The sequence below is a fragment of the Dendroctonus ponderosae genome, unplaced genomic scaffold (genome assembly GCF_020466585.1).
Source record: "Dendroctonus ponderosae isolate FM_Combo_2020 unplaced genomic scaffold, Dpon_F_20191213v2 Dpon_F_20191213_1, whole genome shotgun sequence".
Classification (NCBI taxonomy): Eukaryota; Metazoa; Arthropoda; class Insecta; order Coleoptera; family Curculionidae; genus Dendroctonus; species Dendroctonus ponderosae.
Window position 1 is genome coordinate 421,903 of NW_026017110.1, and position 3,196 is coordinate 425,098.

A 3,196-nucleotide genomic window follows, 5' to 3' on the forward strand; every position below is an offset into this window, starting at 1 on the left:
AATTCGTTTTGGCATCGTTGGATAGAGAATTGAAAACTCGATTCAGTCGTAACAACGTGAGTGAGGAAATTTGAGTAGTTTTGACCCAGAAAGCGAAATTTGAATATCAAACACATAGGTGCAAGATTATGCCAAAATTCCATGTTTTCCGTCCCATTTTTATTCATTTCTCGGAGGCAAAATGAGCAAGAACGCTCATTTGTACATCATTCTAGAGAGAAGTAAATGGCCTTTTTAGAAAGTAAACCATCGATAAGGAAATGCTGGCAGTTTTCTCAAAAAATGCTTGAATCCAAGAAGTTTTAGATTTGCGTGGTTTTTTTTTTGAGTTGCAAAATCCACTTGAACATGGCGCTGCTTTTTTCGAAGTTTCTCAAGAACCATTCAAGCCAAAGAATTCGTTTTGGCATCGTTGAATAGCGAATTGAATGGGGGAGGGGGGGTCANACCCCCCCCCCTAGATCAACCGTTGACATGAAGACAAGTAGTACACAATAAAATATAACATAACCAATATATTGTAAAGATTATGTGAAATGAAATTCGATAATCATGAAGATAGCAACCTAAGCCAAAAAAGCGGAGGTGCCATAGTGATTCTCTGAATAACTAACAGACGATTAGTTTGCGACGGTGCAAAGTATTTTTTTCTAACACCGGTTAAAATATACCTAATCAGTGTTTAGCTAATCAGTGTTTAAAGCGAGAACGGTGCAACCGGGGGTAAACCTTCATGTAGTCACACAAATTGAATTTGACACACAAGCGCTGTCAAGCATCTGTCTTTCATTGGTTGACAGCTTTATGTCATGAAACGTAGCTGTTTGTGTTATCGTTGCTAGACGACGGTGAAGCGCCAAATTCAATTGCACTTTCCGAAGAAAATTGTAGGCCTATTCACACTGCCGTTTCATTAGTCATGTACACAGTGATGATGATAAAAGCCCTTCACCTGTGAATTTTAAATCGGACAATTTTCTACTTTTCCACCACCTGATACGTTTCCTAAACGCGTTCTTACTGCTGAAATCGGTGGCTTCGTAGAACACCTCAAACTCATCGGCATGACTATGGCCATAGAAGAGCGCCTTTATCGTGTGTTCATAGCGATTTACGATGTTGTAAAAGTTACTGGACCAGGTTTTCATGCAGTCCGAGCTACCGGGCGCTATATGGCCTACGCATAAAATAAAAAATAAAAAAAAAGACGCGAAAAAATCTCATTGAGCCGCGAGCTGATTAAGTATGGGTACCAACCTATAATATGAACCTTTTCGCTGTTACTCTCCGCCTTCTGCAATTCTGCTATCAACCACTTCAGTTCGCTGGCTGGATCAGTGCTGTTGACCAGAAGCCACCTGTAACAAATGAACCGAACATTTTTGGGTCGAATCTCTGCTGGGGCCATTATTTGCTCTGAGCCTTACCAGCTTAAAGAATGGCAATAGTTGGTGTTGACGGAAATCAACCGGAATCCCGGCCGAAGTAAAACTGAATAGAAGGCCCCATGGTGGATTGTTTCTTCTGTATTCTTTGGAAGCCATCCGGACCATGAAGCACCGATCTTCTGGTAAAGGCACGATACTGAATGATCGGGGTCGGTCATCCAATGAGGTGCGAAACTGCAATCAAGGCAAAAAAGCTATTAAGTTAGTTGCTTTGCTGCACAAATATGTAAGGTTTAATATAAACATATATATAGAGGTGGACTTTCGAGGCCATTCCTTGAAACTAATGGGTTTTTATGCCGTCGTTCGGTAGAATTTCTTCCTGACGTTTCGCAAGCACGAGTGGTCTGTGCATCTTCAGAAGTGGTTTGCTTGAACAGTGTAAGCGTTCACATATTATTACATTTTTGAATTCTACTCCAAATTCCAAATGTATTTCGTGGATAATATCCTATACCTGAGGCTAACCGATTTGGAGATATTTGAAATTTTATGAAAAAAATGACAGTTGCAGCCACTCGAATAATTTTTCCTGTAAGGGAATTTGTCATAATTAGTTTGAGTCGCATTTATTGTTGAAAAGGACTTACTTTAATGGAATTTGGAAAATATTTTGAAAACTATTAAGGCAAAGTGTCAAAAAAACAAGCTTCAAATTACAGTTGAAAAAACCCCCCAAAATGAACTTTTTCAAATGGAAACCCCCATTTTTGATAATTTTGTCATATTCAGTATTAAAAATGAGCGTAAGTTTGTGTAACGATGTCTATTCCAAAAGTGTTTAGTTTTCGAAATATTGCCAATTTAATATTTTCATTAGGCTATTTTGCAGCACCTGCTTTTAAATCCTGTCACTTCTTAGTTGCCATGACGAAAGCGGCCATTTTTAATGCAATCAAATGCCAAAGGAATGCTGACAGCTGTCAGTTACCTTTGCCAGGGCACTTCAGTTATACAAATTGAATATTATTTAACCTTATTTATTATTTATAAAGAATGTTATAAAGCTGTATCAAGAACATGTGCCACATTTGCCATTCGATATCCACAAAAACAGAAGCCTTCATGATGTGCTGTTAAACATATTATTGAAAATTTCAAGAATTTTGAATACGTCTTGTGATTGCCAGTGATTGATATAATAATAATTAATGATACATAAACGGTTCTTGATATAACTTTATCACATTTTCCATAAATAATAAATAACTTTAAATAATCTTCGTTTGTAGAATTGATGCGCCCGGGCATGATTATTAATTATTTTCATAGACAGCTGTCAGAATTCCTTTGGCATTTGATTGCATTAAAAATGGCCACTTTCGTCATGGCAACTAGGAGTGACAGGATTTACAAGAAGATGCTGCAAAATAGCCATATGAAAACATTAAATTGGCAATATTTCGAAAACTAAACACTTTTGGAATAGACATCGTTACACAAACATACACTTATTTTAAATACTTAATGTGACAAAATTATCAAAAATGGTGGTTTCCATTTGAAAAAGTTGATTTTGGGCGGTTTTTTCAACTGTAATTTGAAACTTGTTTTTTTAACACTTTGAATTAATCGTTTTCAAAATGTTTTCAAAATTCCATTAAAGTAAGTCCTTTTGAACAATAAATGCGACTCAAATTAAATATGACAAATTCCCTTATAGGAAATATTAATAATTATTCGAGTGGCTGCAACTGTCATTTTTCTCATAAAATTTCAAATACAGTAAAGTACGCTTATAATGAACC

The 3,196-nt window shown here is 36.4% G+C and overlaps 1 protein-coding gene across 1 annotated transcript in view; it reads right to left on the bottom strand.

Moving 5' to 3' along the window:
* LOC109544340 (sphingomyelin phosphodiesterase) overlaps window positions 1–3,196 on the bottom strand; it is a gene marked incomplete in the record, with an annotated part of 7,430 nt that overhangs the window by 2,129 nt on the left and 2,105 nt on the right. The window contains 3 exon segments of the mRNA XM_048662723.1: window positions 1,022–1,177; window positions 1,258–1,358; window positions 1,428–1,622. Coding sequence (XP_048518680.1) covers window positions 1,022–1,177; window positions 1,258–1,358; window positions 1,428–1,622 — 452 coding nt within the window.